The sequence below is a fragment of the Antennarius striatus genome, chromosome 4 (assembly GCF_040054535.1).
Source record: "Antennarius striatus isolate MH-2024 chromosome 4, ASM4005453v1, whole genome shotgun sequence".
Lineage (NCBI taxonomy): Eukaryota > Metazoa > Chordata > Actinopteri > Lophiiformes > Antennariidae > Antennarius > Antennarius striatus.
The window spans coordinates 11,488,164-11,503,692 of record NC_090779.1 but is presented as its reverse complement, the minus strand read 5'-3'; the positions used below and the strand labels follow the sequence as shown (position 1 = coordinate 11,503,692).

At 40.2% G+C, this 15,529-nt stretch overlaps 1 protein-coding gene across 1 annotated transcript; it reads left to right on the top strand.

The window, feature by feature from the left end:
• Nucleotides 1–952: 952 nt before the first annotated feature.
• On the top strand, nt 953–15,511 carry LOC137594149 (high-affinity choline transporter 1-like). The gene is made up of 9 exons (XM_068313436.1): nt 953–1,044; nt 4,431–4,620; nt 4,722–4,835; nt 7,071–7,226; nt 7,337–7,485; nt 7,806–7,946; nt 8,407–8,560; nt 11,354–11,571; nt 12,480–15,511. Exons 2-9 carry the CDS (start codon nt 4,437–4,439, stop codon nt 12,993–12,995), a joined length of 1,632 nt encoding a protein of 543 aa, XP_068169537.1. The 5' UTR covers nt 953–1,044; nt 4,431–4,436; the 3' UTR covers nt 12,996–15,511.
• The last annotated feature ends 18 nt before the right edge of the window (nt 15,512–15,529 follow it).

Here is a 15,529-nt window from a genome sequence, read left to right as displayed (position 1 = left end):
GACACTATTTTTATGGAGTTAAACTATGAGAATACATGCAGACAAAAAAAAGAAAGAAAAGCAAGTGGAACATTCCTCGATGTGAGGGTCCATACAAGATGGTGGATGCTATGAGTGCTGTGGCCTGGCAGAATAGACAAGTTTTGAACTGGTTATTGGCTGAACGAGGTGGTGTTTGTGCTCTTATAGATGAGTACTGTTGTACATATACTCCAGGTAACATGGCTCCAGATGGTTCCTTTACCAAGGCTATGAGGAGGATTAAGAATCTCAGGATTGAAGTAAAGGAGAATGCAGGACGAGCGAGATTTTGAATCAGGTTTTGTAGATTGTCTTGATAATATGTTGGGAGGATCTCTTTATATCTTTATATCAATGAATCCTCATTGCAGCCCATTACACAATGTATTTAGCTATATCATTATTAGGTGAAATACAAAGTAAATACAAAACCTGAGAATATATTTGATTATATTTTCCTTCACACTATAATGAGATTGTATTGCATTTTAAAAAAATATTTTTGTTGGCTTCTTTGTTTGAACTTACATTACATTGTGCGTGTGTGTGTGTGTGTGTCGACAGAGAGACAGACAAAGGAGAGGTTCAAAAAAAAAAAACTTGAATTCTATAACGGTAGTCCAGCATGAAGTCTCGCATTGCTGCTCCTTACAGTGACGCTCCGTCTAAGGTGCGTTCAAGATAAACCTGTCACACCGAGTTCACCAACATTTCATTCCACGTGTGTGCGACGTTCCGCAACGGTGTTAAAAATATTACCATACCTTATACATTACTTTTCTTATATATGTTAGAGGTCTAGTGATGAACAAACGTACAAACTATTATCTGTCAGCATCACTCCATCCGTTCTGTTCAAGAAACGTTCTCATGCGCTCCCGGCGCTGAACACGACACCACGTTATCATGTTTCATACCGACAACCATTAAAACCCGTCAAGCTGCAGCTTCCAACATCTAGAACCACGAGAACGGCAGATACTCACCCTCAAAACAAATCGCACTGCGGATTTAGAGAAAAGGGTAAGTTGCAACAACATCTGTCACACATAAAAGCACATCGCCATTACGATCATGCAACTAACGTTAACAAATACATCTGGCGCATAAGTCCAACCATTGTTCATTGTAAGACACCGTCACCCGCTTTTTCCGTTTTCCTGTGACTCACACAAGAGATCAATCCAGGTCGTTTCAACTTTGTAGCTCAAATTTAGTTAATTGCGTTAATCCATGTAAACTAACACCCTTGTGAATGATTTACCGAAGTACACACGCTTTATAACTTGTGTACTAGTGGATTATTGTCTAGGTGGTTCACCGCATTTTCACATACTCGCTAATTCATTTGAGTGGAGTCCAGATTTATCACCATTGTTATCACCATTAGAGTTGAAAATCCGCATCACTAACGCAAAATAAAAGAAAACTAACATGTTTTTCAATATGTCATCAATTGTAATATAATCATATCGACAACAATTTACTGACATATATTAGTCTGCCGGCTGTCATTTCCCAGACTCTCCTCTTTATCATAGTGTTGTGGAAATACACAAATGAAGAAAATGGATGGATGCATGGATTCATGGATGAATAAATGGTTGGATGATGGATGGATGTGTTGGATGGATGGATGGATGGGGATGGATGGATGGATGGATGGGGCTCTGAACAAAACCCTCTTTGGCTCTTTAGCTCGGTTGAGAGCTGTATCTATATAATGATGAGACTAGTTGTATTCCGAACAAGCTTTACTGAAGAAGGTCAGCAGTTTACTAGCTGGTGAGGATCCAGCGCTGGGCTCTCCAACAGATGAAGCAACAAACCTCCGGAAAACAGTCTCAAATGTTCATTGATCATTGTAGTGTTTGGGTTCAGAGTTCATTTTAATCCAAGAAAGTAGTGCATCCCTAGGATATGCTTCAAGAAAAATTTTGTGCATCCTAACATGACGTTTATGCATCCAAAAAGTAATAACAGAATATACGGTCGAAGCGTATTCAAGGATTGATTTTTGCCAATAGTACAGTATAAAAGCAAAACAAACTGTTAATTCTAATGTTTTTATCAATAACATTGTAACTGTTTAAGTAAAAAAAAGAGTGAAATTATATATTAGCTTTATCAAAATGTTAAAACCTGGTAGTCATTAAAAAAAAAACCTGTTATATAAATAAAGGACACTTATGCTTGCTCTAGAGGGTCTAACTAATTAGGTACTGGCTCTCACTGCAGCGTGTAAAACGAGCAGACGTCATGTTGCCTATTGGTCGATTTTAATAAGGCAGAATCACGCAGGTGAGTCTCGTGACGAGAAACTAAAAATCAAAACAGGGACGCGAGCTAACCGATGATCATGTGTCCCTGTCAAAAAATGCATGTCAAAGACGCAAGGACACACACAAACAAGAACACTCTGGGTTAGTCTGTCCTTAAGAAGAATGAGCTCACCAGCAGCTTGACTCAGCATCACATGTATCAGTTATAGTTACTGCATCTATATGTTGTGCATGCTCTGTGCTTATGTGACAGACAAGGACTAAGTGTTGTGCTATCTATGTTTGCCTAAGCAGATGTGTTTTGTGGTGATTTCCATTGTTAAATAGAAACTCCCAACGGATGGATGGATGGATGGATGGATGGATGGATGGGTGGATAGATAATACTCTGATTATTATAAAAAAAATAGCATATGCTTTTGATGCATTGAGACACTTACAGTAGAAGTTGCTAAAATGTCTGCAAAACAACACATGTTTTCCATGATCATAAAACAACAACAACAAAAACCCCTCAAAACATGGATCACACTAGAAGCAGGGATATTTATTGAGGAATGAATGCAACATACATATAAAAACAAAAAAATCACTCACTACCTAGCATGCACTTTCATCTTCTTACAATCCAGGAACATGAATGGATTAATATTAAGTAAAGAAAGTGAATGAAGGATTGTTAATATATTATGGTGGAATGTTACTGGTATTGAATTAACAATTTCTAAATTTAGCTGCCAAAAACAAAGGTTCTGCATTATAAGTTCACTTAAAATAATTACAGTATTTTCCGCGCTATAAGGCGCACCTTAAAGCCTATAATTTTCTCATAAACCCACAGTGTGCCATATAATCTGATGCATCTTATATATTAAATAAATTATAAAATAGACAATTCATTAAAGGTGCGCCTTATAGTCCAATGCACCTTATAGTGCAGAAAATACTGTATTTAAGACATTTAGCTCCATCAACCGCCGTTAATATAGAACGTCTTCACCATAACCCTCAAGGTAAATTATAGCATATTGGGATTTAATAGAGGTGTATGCTGAGTGGCTGTGGTATGGCCTGAAAATATGAATAATGCATGCACATACAGTTTAAATAATTTTGATGTTGATTTGAAGAGTTTGACAGATGTGTGCGTGTGTTCATTTGTACGCAAAGTGCAACCATTGGTAAAACATCTGGTGACTATATTTTTCTGCCAATTACTACTTCATTCAGCATTTTACTTTTGTCATTCAGTTGGGCACAGTCAACTTCTTTTGCTGCTTGCACACAGCAAACAACAAATACTCATTTGCACACCTTCAAATTGAACGCAAGGAATGTACTGAGTGAAAGACCTTCACAAACTAAATGAAATACTGTAATAACTATTTTGCCATGTACGTTTATTTAATTGGGATGTTTTGCTATTTCTTTCCTAGAGATCACCCAAAACATACTGCATGATTATGGAATGCAATACTAAAGGTTTTAAATAAGTGACACATATTCCCACATATTCCCAATATGAAGATCAACAAGCTGTTGTGAAATCTAACTGAAAATATTGTGAATCCTGATGGAAAAACACTGGATCTTAAAACCACCCGAAGAAATGTGTTGTTAATTAACTGAAAAATCCAGAGTCCCCCCATGATTGCCAAAAACAAGGAAAGGATCCCTGTAAACTACACAGGATGTGACATCAGGGTCCTCAGGGTAGTCTGACCATCTCTCTCCTTCTCTCTCTTTCTCTCTCCTTCTCTCTCTCTCTCTCTTTCTCTGTCTCTCTCTCTCGTGTGTGTGTGTGTGTGTGTGTGTGTGTGTGTGTGTGTGTGTGTGTGTGTGTGTGTGTGTGTGTGTGTGTGTGTGTGTGTGTGTGTGTGTGTGTGTGTGTAAATGATTCATCTGTGAGATACCCCTGTGATTAGCTCTAAACATATCTAAGATTTACTTCAAGAATGTGTGACTTCCTCTTGGGTCCCCCCACTCCCTTTTATGGGCTCTTCATTTTACAACCTGTATTTCTCTCAGCATACAGAGCTATTTGAAATAATTTGTATCTCCATATTAATCTCAGTCAGCATTCCAACACATTGCTCTATACTATTACTTTTTTCTTTGTGTCACCAGACCATCATGGCAGTGAATGTCCCTGGACTGGTGGTTGTAGTCATTTTTTATATCATCATCCTGTTCATTGGAATCTGGGCATCTCGTAAATCAAAGAAAGCAGAGAAGACCTGTGCTGGTACCAAAAGTGAAGTTACCATTGTGGGTGGCCGCAACATCAGTGTCCTGGTTGGAGTTTTCACCACAACAGGTAAAACATTAAAATGACTATCCTATTTTTCATCGTAGTTTGCCTTCCCTCTACTAGAAGCTACTCCTTTTAATATATTATTTTCTGTGTTTCGTTTTAAGCAACATGGGTTGGTGGTGGCTACATCCTGGGAAATGCTGAGGTTGTTTATTCTCCCAAACAAGGTCTCATCTGGGCTATAGGGCCTCCTGCCTTTGCTATCAATTTGATTCTGGGTAAGTACCTGGAAGATTTATTTATTTTTAATTGTAGGATAAACAGCTGAAATAAACAGCTTAAAGGGCCGAAGTCATATTTGTCAATGGAAATGTTTAATTGTCACCATCAAAATAAGTAGTCACACAAGGAGAGGCTCGGTCAACCATTTATCCTAAAAGAGACTGCAACATCCAGTGAAGGGTAGGTCAGGGTACCCTGAAAGTTGTACTAGTGCATAGCTTTGACCTTTCAGGGTAGGTAAAAGCTATGCACTAGCTTTGACCATAGATCAAAGCACTAGCTTTGATCAATGGTCTTACACTGGCTTCTCTCCCGCTTTCTATCTTATCCGGTTCCTGAGTGTACAAAAGTTGAAATTTGACCTTGACCTGGTTTTCTCAAAGCCAAGGTCATCATTTCACTTTCGTCCTCTTTGCCGCCCGAGTAATCTGCTTTTTATTTCATCTTTCTATCTGAAACGGCTGCCAAGATATTTGGTGGGCATACGAACGGATGAACGAAAACCGACAATTACAATACATCATGAAGCGGAATCTAATAACTTGGACTGGTTAAGGTGAGGCAGATAGAGAATCAGAAATATGGGGGAATAGGTGTAAAAAGAGACAGATGAATATGTTAATATTCCAGAACCTCTGTTAAAAACGAGATGATCAGGTTTTCAACAAATACCCCTCTTTCATCTCTCATTTGCCTGTTGGGTAAATGCTGCTGATTAGGAACTGCACAATCAGTATCCAAACTGTTCAAGTCAATCCACTGGACGTTAATTAAGTTCTTGAAGATGTTCGTCTCTCTTCTAAGAGACTCCCTCAGTTCTGAAGGTGGCTGGTCATGTCCCAGCTTAACCCTGTGGGATGTGGTCAGTGCTATTCACATTCCAACAACCGTTGTTGAAACCCGTCTGGCTCCTCAACGATTGTTGATGGGGGTTTTAATATTGCAATGGAATTGCGATGGAATGTTGGGGCTTTTGTTTGCCCCCCTTCCCACCACCATGCACACATGCGGTTAATTTCACGTGGCAGTATCATAGGAGACTAAAATGGTCAAGTTTGTTAAATTGCCACCAAATCTTTCTTTGCCAGTGTGAGACACTCCTCAACGTATATCATCAAACTGACATACACAAACACAGTCCAACACATTGTTCAATGGGACATGAAGCCTAAATTCCTTCCTCCCCCCTTTCTCCCTACTCCAATCACCTCACCTGTAAAGTCTTATTATAACTTACTGTATATATGAATAGAATCCAGAAGAAAGCGCCTCCTTGCCTAACATTGCATAAAGCTTACTATATGTACATATATTTTTCACTTATTTAAAAACAAATCGACTACTTCTCTGTACTGTTCTGCACGTTAGGTCAGATTTGTCTCTAGTCTATAATGATAACGGCAGTAGTACCTTGACAAGGAATGACAGACGCATTCTTTGAGATACGAGCCGTTACTCGGTCCATATTTTTGTTCAGAGTACGTTCGAGAAACCGAGTCACGAGTCATGCTTTGGGGACACCACCACTAGTTGGCAGATGGATGCAACATCAGCTGAGATTGGATCTCATTCTTGTTAGCAGAGTAAAGATGTATCCTGTGTATGCTGGTGACTTTTGTGCATCTCTTCATACTTTATCATTGTTTACGTAACATATACAATTAATTACGCAAAGGAAAAATATACATGTCTACTGGTTGTTAAAAAGCAAAATCATAATATTGGGGGTTTGGGTTTTTTGGGGGGAAGGCATTAAAATTATTTTAAAGGGGGGAAATTCGTTTGAGTTGCAAGTATTTTTACTGCCAAGCCCAGTTACGGAACGCATTTAACTCGTATCTCAAGGTGCTACTGTATAATACTTTCATATTTTCAAGGGAAGTCCAAGCAAAGCAGCCATGCAATTAATTTAACTCAAAATAAATCTTTTTATTTTGTTGTGGAATTCAGTAAGCCCACTGGTTTTTTGTTCCTTGTATAAATGTCTGATGATTATCTCAACCTTAACGTAACCCATCTATTAAAGACATGATAAGTGGCATCCCATTTCCGAGATGAACAATTTCAACCACTACCTCTCTTAATGCTGTTGTAATGGGCAAGAAAAGTGGGGGCAGTCAAAAATCAGGGGTAAGGTTAGAGCAACTGGGATTGGGCCATGGAGTACAGCTGTGTTTGAATTTTGTTCTTATCAATATTTGTTTGTCTTTTCATACCTATGATTTCTAAAGGGGGATTGTTTTTTGCCAAACCTATGAGGTCAAAGTGCTACTTGACCATGCTGGATCCATTTCAGCATCGCTATGGCAACATGTTCACTGCAACACTCCTCCTTCCTGCTTTGGTCAGTGATATTCTGTGGGTGGCCTGCATCCTTGCTGCCCTGGGTAAGACACACATCATCTCTTGTTTTTATGCATCGCCCTTAGTATCACATGGTAATGATGATGATTGCTCACATCACATTTTTGTTTTAAACATTCTGTTTCTTTTGCAGGAGGAACAATGAGCATCATTCTTGGACTGTCTTCAGCAGTGTCCATTATTATCTCTGCAGCTGTCTCCATCTTCTACACCTTTTTAGGGGGCCTCTACTCTGTTGCATATACTGATGTGATCCAGTTTTTCTTTATGTTTTTCAGCCTGGTGAGAAATGGAGGAAACACTGTGGGAGGGTGATAGAGTGTTTGAGGGGCCCACGAGTTTATCACAAGCTCATTTAGAAGACAAGATCTGTCTTTGTGTAAAAGTTATCATAACAACATATGACCCTGATATGCAATTATAATTCACAGTATGAGGCAAAGAACGTTTGTTGCTCAAGACACAAAGAATAACAACAGAAATTCAGACTTACTGTATTCAAGTAGTAAATTAAATGAAAAACTGAAGAATAAAGGACAAATCATGATACTTCATATGATACTAATTTGTTATTGAACAGCTGCTTTTTTTCTCTATTTCAGTTTCTCTGCATTCCATTTGTGGTTCTCAGTCCTGCAGTTGCTGACATCTCAGTCCACCTCAACCAATCAAATGTGAACTCATGGGTTGGAGAATTGAAGCTGGCAGACGCAGGAAAATGGGCTGATGAAATGCTGCTATTGGTCTGAGATAAACTTTTGTTTTTATGTTACTGTTTGTGTATTGGAATAAGCCAATGTGAACTTCCCACGTGCTGTGGAAAACATATTTTATTGTCTTGGTAGTGGCTGTTCCATTCCAATCTTTTAGGACAAAGCCACTAAAGGCATGCTTTTCTCTTCAACTTAAATTGTGTAAACCCCATATTCACTCAAGCTTAGTTTTAAGGTGAACATTATCAGTGATTTTTCGTCACCTTATCTTTTCAAACTTTCCCCCTAAATCTAATTTACAATCATACAGTACCTGGCTTCTGGAAGTGCTATTAAATGAAAAAACAATTTTTAATCATTTTATTAGATTGCACTGTGTTTGACAAGTTGAAATTGTCCGGTGTGAGATATATCTGTTGTATAAACTGTAATTTAGCACGTTGTTCATTGATAATAGTTGTAATTTTTTGTTGGACTCTGTATGTTTTAGGCTTTGGGGGGACTAGCCTATCAGGCTCTCTACCAGAGGATCCTTTCTGCAGCCTCCTCTGCTCAGGCTCAGATCACCTGTCTTGCTGCTGCTGGGGTAGTTTTTATTATGGGAATCCCTTCAGTTGTCATTGGAGCCATGGCTTCCATTGCAGGTACAATGAATATAAAAATTTTGCTAGAAACTTGCAGAACTTTGATATTGGGATCAACCATAACATTATAGCCACTTATCTAAATTTTATCAGTCCCATTTTTGCACCAGAACGACTCTGACCCATTGAGCAATGTACTGCGCAGGAACTCTAAAGGACTGTTGATCTGACACCAAGATATCAGTAGCAGACACAGGCATAGATAATAAACATCAAAATGGCTTTAAGTTACAAGATCGATTCTCCAAGGGATCTGATAAGTTGTGCACCATTACACAAATTCTTGATTGGTCTTGGAGCAGGGGAACTTGGATAAGGAAACAACACCTGTGTTCCTGCAACCACTTCTGACCCTTTTTTTCAGTATGACAGGGGCCATCATCCTGTTTTCAGCATTTTGTCAAAATGTTTGCTTGATGCATAAAATATCCCATCTACTTTTGTACCTCTGGTACTATTGTGAAGAGATAATCTGTGTCATTTTCTTCACCTCTAAGTGGTTATAATGTCATGACTGATTGGTTGATGTATAAATACCACAAATACCTCTGGTTGCAGCTGTTTGTCTTGGAGTGTATTTCAATTTCAGTAGTGATTATGTTTGGAGAATGGAGATGTTAATGCAGGAAACAGAGGTGATGAGGAGGTGATGGACAGGTTTGGTATCGAGGAGAGGAACGCAGAAGGACAGATGGTGCTTGACTTTGCAAAAAGGATGGAAATGGCTATAGGGAATACTTTCTTCCAGAAGAGGCAGGAACATAGGGTGACCTATAATAGTGGAGGTAGGAGCACACAGGTAGACTACATCTTGTGTAGATGGTGTAACCTGAAGGAGATCAGTGACTGCAAAGTAGTGGTAGGTGAGAGTATAGCCAAACAGCATAGGATGGTGGTGTGTAGGATGACTCTGGTGGTGAAGAAGATGAAGAGGGCAAAGGCAGAGCAGAGGATGAAATGGTGGAAGCTGAAAAAGGAAGAGTGTTGCATGGCTTTTAGGAAGGAGTTAAGACAGGCTCTGGGTGGTCATGAGGTGCTTCCAGATGACTGCAACGACAACTACAGCTGATGTGATCAGGGAGACTGGTAGGAGAGTACTTGGTGTGTCATCTGGAAGGAAAGTAGATAAGGAGACTTGGGGGTACAGGAGTGTATACAGAGAAAGAGGTTAGCTAAGAGGAAGTGGGACACTGAGAGGACTGAGGGGAGTACACAGGAGTACAGGGAGATGCAGTGTAAGGTGAAGGTAGAGGTAGCAAAGGCCAAACAAGGGGCTTAAGAAAAACCATTTTTAAGAACAAAGAAGATGTGCAGAATTGTGGCAACTACAGAGGAATAAAGCTGATGAGCCATACAATTAAATTATGGGAAAGAGTATTTGAAGCTAGACTAAGGGCAGAAGTGAGCATTTGTGAGCAGCAGTATGGTTTCATGCCAAAAAAGTACTACAGATGCAGTATTTGCTTTAAGGATGTTGATAGAAAAATACAGAGAAGGCCAGACGGAGCTGCATTGTGGGTTTGTAGATCTAGAGAAAGCTTATGACACGGTCCCCAGAGAGGAACTGTGGTATTGTATGAGGAAGTCTGGAGTGGCAGAGAAGTATGTTAGAGTGGTGCAGGACATGTATGAGGACTGTAAGACAGTGGTGAGGTGTGCTGTAGGTGTGACAGAGGAGTTCAAGGTGGAGGTGGGACTGCATCATGGATCAGCTCTGAGCCCCTACTTGTTTGCTATGGTAATGGACAGGTTAGACAGGAATCCCCATGGACTATGATGTTTGCAGATGACATTGTGTTCTGCAGTGAGAGCAGGGAACAGGTGGAGGAGAAGCTAGAGAGGAATGAAAGTTAGCCCCAGTAAGACAGAGTAAATGTGTGTGAATGAGAGGGACCCAAGTGGAAGAGTGAGGTTACAGGGAGAAGAGATCAAGAAGGTGGAGGATTTAAGTACTTAGGGTCAACAGTCCAGAGCAATGGAGAGTGTGGAAAAGAGGTGAAGAAGCGTGTACAGGCAGGATGGAACGGGTGGAGAAAAGTGTCAGGTGTGATGTGTGATAGAAGAGTTTCAGCTAAAATGAAAGGAAAGGTGTATAAAACTGTGGTGAGACCAGTGATGTTGTTTGGTCTAGAGACAGTGTCACTGAGAAAAAGACAGGAGACACAGCTGGAGTTAGCAGAGATGAAGATGCTGAGGTTCTCTTTGGGAGGGACCAGGAAGTATAGGATCAGGAATGAGTACATCAGAGGGACAGCACATGTTAGAAGTTTTGGAGATCAAGTCAGAGGGTCCAGACTGAGATGGTTTGGACATGTCCAGAGGAGAGATAGTGAATATATTGGTAGAAGGATGCTGAGTTTTGAACTCCCAGGCAGGAGGCCTAGAGGAAGACCAAAGAGGAGGTTTATGGATGTAGTGAAAGAGGCCATGAAGGTAGTTGGTGTGAGAGAAGAGGATGCAGAAGACAGGGTTAGATAGAGACAACTGGGGTCGCTGTGGCAACCCCTGAAGGGAAAAGCCGAAAGGAGAAGAAGTATGTTTGGAGAATCATAATAAAATTAATTTAACCTGAAACCTTTCATGCATTCAGGTTTCTATTTTTTGTTCATTTATCATTTCTACTTAGATATCATCACTCTAATTGTAAAAGTTTCTTCCCATCCAAATTTTCTTTTTCTCTCAACCCTGGCTGTCAACTCCTTCCCTCTCTCTCTCTCTCTCTCGCTCTCTCTCTCTCTCTCTCTCTCTCTCTCTCTCTCTCTTTCTCTCTTGTTCTCTCTCCTTTCCTCTAAGACTGGAACCAGACAGCGTATGGTCTACCCCCTCCTTTTGAACGAGGGGAGGCAGGGAAGATTCTGCCACTGGCCCTGCAATACCTCACCCCAACCTGGTTGTCAGTGTTAGGCATTGGTTCTGTGGCTGCAGCAGTGATGTCGTCCGTGGATTCTATACTGCTGTCCTCAGCATCCATGTTTACACAAAACATATACAAGACAACTTTGAGAAAGCAGGTGTGTGTGTGTGTGTGTGTGTGTGTGTGTGTGTGTGTGTGTGTGTGTGTGTGTGTGTGTGTGTGTGTGTGTGTGTGTGTGTGTGTGTGTGTGTGTGTGTTTATATACGCCCGTGTGTGTCTTTTAGCATCAATGGTCCAGTGTGTCAGATTTACAACAGTCTATTGTTAGGAGTGTAAGTTATCATCAGCGTATAATTGCATGAAAAATGTAATCATTGTGATGAGTTACTTTAAAAGTGTCTGTGTAGGTACTCAGTCATCCAGATTGACGTAAATCAAAAAGAGTAAAAAAGAATCAGTTGGACTTGCTTAAGGTTGGTTGAAGATGTTTCAATGAACCTTAAGCAAGTCCATTTGGTTACCCCTTCAAATCTGATTCAGTTACTGTTAAAACAGCGCAAATCTTTTCAATGGACATATGTGTTTTTATATTGAAACAGTAATCTATCAGGGAAACCAAATCTGCTCCAGCTGACTCGCAGTGGGGTCTGGAGTCATGCTTGGTAGAATGGCTTGCAAGCTGTTGTGCCAATTCATGGAGCTTTTCAGTTCTGACGGTCTTTTCTCATGTCTTTAAGAGTTTGCTTCGGCTGTTCCAACCATCAGAGGTCAGAGCATTTTTGAAAAATATTTTGAGTTGGTGCTCCAACTGATTCCTGATAGTCTCCCCTATGTTGTACTATTGTTGCACAACATTTTTTTACAAACTAGTGTTAACGCAAAATAGTTTCCTCTTAGGAGAATTTTCAGTGTTTGTGCTGCCACTTGAAGGAGGGTAGGGAGAGAATTTTTAAGCTGTTAGCAATCAAAAACCCCATTTGTTAGATGTTATTACATCCTTCACACTGGGCCCTTAAGCAAAGTAACTCAATTGTTATTGTCCCTTCCCTCTTTCCTTCCTTTCAGGCCTCGGAGCGTGAGCTGCAGTGGGTGATCCGTGTTGCCATCCTGCTGGTTGGACTGGCAGGAATGGGCCTGGCCTTCAAGGGAGAAAGTGTGTTTGCCCTCTGGCTACTGAGTACGGACCTCCTGTACTGCATTATCCTTCCACAGCTCATCTGTGTGCTGCATCTTATCTGTGCTAACAGCTACGGTGCTATTTGTGGCTACATTGTGGGACTGCTGCTCCGTCTCCTGAGTGGGGATTCCATACTTGGAATCCCTCCTGTCCTCCTGTTCCCTGGCTGGAGAGAGGAGGATGGAGTTATCACTCAGTATTTTCCCTACAGGACTCTGGTCATGCTTTGCTCCTTGATATGTATCATTACAGTGTCTAAAATGGTGGAGGTTGGCTTCCATCAGCAACTGATTCCTCAGTCATGGGATTTACTGAGAGTGTTTAAAAAGAAAAAGGAGAATCAAGGGGAGGAGGTGCCTCTACCTCAGGGGGAGGAGAACACTACACTTAGTGCAAGACTATAGTTTGAATTTCCTTAACCCCTCAGTTGCAGTGTGCAAAAACATTTTTATACAGGTACAGTACCTACCAGCCTTATACTGAATCCTAGTGTGTACACCTTATACTGTACACACTTTTTTTATACACACTATGTACAAGTACTGTAACTTCCATGATTTTTTCTTACAGAACAGGATTAAGGGCACATTCTGAAATACCTGATTTTACAAAATTGACATGGCCATAATCCTTCTGAAATAAAAGCTAAGAAATAACAATGTTTGCATTTGGTAGCTGATGCAAATGTATTGGGTTGTAGAAATATCCTCTAAAACTTACCATGCTAACCAGTTAGCCCCAGCCAATTCTTAGATAACCTGAAACATAACATCCATATTTTCATATGCAAGCAATAAGCTGTAAAACGTTTCACAAGATCTTGTTTCAAGTTTCGTAAATAAACAAAATTAAACTCATCAAATGTCATCAACGGTAACATTCTTCGTTGTACCCAGAGTCACTGATTGTAAAAACTACTTTTAAAAAAGCAAAACAAAAAAACTCTATATTGTATCAAGTGATATATTCACAGGGACTGTGCCAACTTGACATCTGACATTATTCAATCCACTCATCTTTATCAAAATTTCAACACACTCCTGATCTTTCAGCACCATCTCCAGGCAGACTCTACACAGTTAACAAGGCCACCAACCAGTAATGTTGTTGTCTTTTTAAGATTAAGTTCCATTTAGAAACTGTGCAAACTGTCCAAATTACATGTTTTTCCCCCCCGTTTTTGTTTCTCAAACAATGGTTGCTGCTTTTGGATGCAAGTGCTGTTATTTTGTTTTTAACCTTGCAGGTGTTCAGTTATGGGGCAACACAACTTTGACTTTGCATACCTTTCACACACTGTGGGTTGCCATGTCCCTTTCTTTGTCCTGTATGCTGCAAGGGAACATGAAATAATAGTACAGTATATCCTCTACCTCTGTAAAGATATAATGTCATATTGATGTGTTCAGGCTGAAAATCATATACAACATTCCAAAGATTAGATGTTGCTGGTGCTGTACTTCCGTTTGTTGTCATTGTAACTGAATGTGCAAAGGATTTCTAGTTCTAGTTCCTTTTGCTAGCAGGTGGTACTCTGACAATAACTGAATTTTGACTTAGGTGTCGACAGGGCAGGATCTTCAGTTTTTGAAATGTGGGGCTTATTGGACCAAGAAGAGTGGGGTTTGTTAAACATCATGCATCATATTACAGCATCATGGTAAATTATAAAATAATTTTTGAGGAGTACATCATTTCAGACTCCACTGTCAGAGGGGAAGAGAAATGGAGTAGGAGTTATCTTGAAGGGGGAGTTTGTTAGGAATGTCCTGGAGGTACCACACCACCATCATGTTTGGCTACACTCTCACCTACCACTACTTTGCAGTCACTGACCTACTTCAGGTTACACCGTCTACACAAGATGTAGTCTACCCGGTGCTCCTACCTCCACTCTTATAGGTCACCCTATGTTCCTGCCTCTTCTGGAAGAAAGTATTCACTATAGCTGTTTCCATCCTTTTTGTAAAGTCAACTACCATCTGTCCTTCTGCGTTCCTCTCCTGGATACCAAACCTGCCCATCACATCCTCATCACCTCTGTTTCCTGCACCAACATGTCCATTGAAGTCTGCACCAATGACAACTCTCTCACTTCTAGGTGTGCTCTGCATCAATTCACCAAAGTCCAACCAGAATTTCTCCTTTGCCTCCAGCTCACATCCTACCTGTGGAGCATACCCACTAAAAACATTGAACATCAAGCCTTCTATTTCTAGCTTCAGACTCATCACTCTATCTGACACTCTTTTTACCTCCAGGACATTCCTAACAAACTCCCCCTTCAAGATAACTCCTACTCCATTTCTCTTCCCCTCTGCACCATGATAGAACAACTTGAACCCTGCTCCTAAACTTCTAGCTTTGCTACCTTTTCACCTGGTCTCTTGGACACAAATTATGTCTACCTTCCCCCTTTGCATCATATCAACCAACTCTACCTTTTCCTGTCATAGTCCCAACATTTAATGTCCCTACTCTCAGTCCTATACTCTTGGCATTCCTCTTCTCTCTCTTCCTACAGACACACTTTCCTCCTTTCCTTCTTCTTTATGAAATGGTTCCAACTATCATTAGAAAAAAACAATCTTTTTGTGGTTGTTAAAAAGCTTGACATTTGTGTTCCCAAGCAATCATGTCTGTGAATGCAGATGTATTTTTAGCACACTCCACCACTTAGACACAGGTATTCACACTTGAGATTCTTGTGAGTGACACAATAGGCTAATAACATTTAGTTTGACATTTAAATGTTGTTCCCAGACCTGATTGATAGCAGTGTCTGCACACTGTTATTTGCAAGAGCCGGGAACTGAAGAAAAGTATTCCATACTTTATTCTGTAAAATCACTTGGTTATGTGCCATACCATGCTATGTTTAAGTATCCTGTTATGGAAAAAATGAAGTGAAATCCTGATATTTGTGACTATTTTCTCT